Source organism: Charadrius vociferus, unplaced genomic scaffold (genome assembly GCF_000708025.1).
Source record: "Charadrius vociferus isolate BGI_N301 unplaced genomic scaffold, ASM70802v2 scaffold259, whole genome shotgun sequence".
In the NCBI taxonomy this organism is placed as follows: Eukaryota; Metazoa; Chordata; class Aves; order Charadriiformes; family Charadriidae; genus Charadrius; species Charadrius vociferus.
The window spans coordinates 4,810,882-4,811,684 of NW_009661368.1; the positions used below are offsets into that span (position 1 = coordinate 4,810,882).

Consider the following 803-nt stretch of genomic DNA (forward strand, 5'->3'; position numbering starts at 1 on the left):
CCCACTCCATCCGCAGGATGGGCTGTCACCCCGTCGCCAGCCCTGGGGGCAGCACCCAGCCCTGACACCCGCCGTCCCTGTCCCCGTCCCCATCCCCCCGACACCCCCTGCCCGCCCCCACGGACCCGACCGCTGATTGTAAAGCCCCGGCGTGTCCCCACTCTCCCGGGGTCCTTCATGGGCTCCAGGTCATTATGCAGCCCTGGGGGGGCGTGGGAAGGGGTCAGGGGGATATGTGGGTGTGTGGGGACATGCTGCCCTCGCCCCCCCAGCTCCTTTGTCCTTGAGGAGGGAAAGGACCGTTGCTGGAAGAGGGGTGCCAAGTGACGATGCGGGACGTGGCATCATCACGCTGTGACCCCCTGCCCGATGGACTCCACCTGCCTGCGGTGCCTCCGGCTGCGGCGGGGGGGGCAAGGGGGCCGGTTTGCACCCCAGTGGATGGGTTCTCCCTTCATTGCACTCGCTTTTCGGTTGTCCGTGCCCTGCCCCAGGGCCAGCCCTGCCACGGGTGGGTGGTGGCGAGGAGCCATCTCACAGTGGGGAGAGCCCGGGGGGCCACAGTGGGACCCCCCCGGGTGCGTTTCTTGCTCCAGGTGCAGGTTGCACCATGACAGCAAAGTCTGGCGGTGGGTGGGAGGACAGCGGGAACCCACCCGGACACAGGGACCAGCTCTGGACCGGTTCAGGAGGCAATGAGACCCCACAGGGCACCTTTGCTCCGGCCCGCTGACCCCCTTTGGTGGCTACCCTCCTCCCTCTGGCGGGACGGTGCCCTGGCCAGGTCCTGCTCAGCCCCTCTT

At 68.6% G+C, this 803-nt stretch overlaps 1 protein-coding gene across 1 annotated transcript in view; it reads left to right on the forward strand.

The window, feature by feature from the left end:
- Positions 1 to 614, forward strand: part of SNPH (syntaphilin) — a 17,967-nt gene extending 17,353 nt beyond the window's left edge. Inside the window, exon 6 of the mRNA XM_009893557.1 lies at positions 597 to 614. Coding sequence (XP_009891859.1) covers positions 597 to 614 — 18 coding nt within the window. The remainder of the gene's footprint in view (positions 1 to 596) is intronic.
- The last annotated feature ends 189 nt before the right edge of the window (positions 615 to 803 follow it).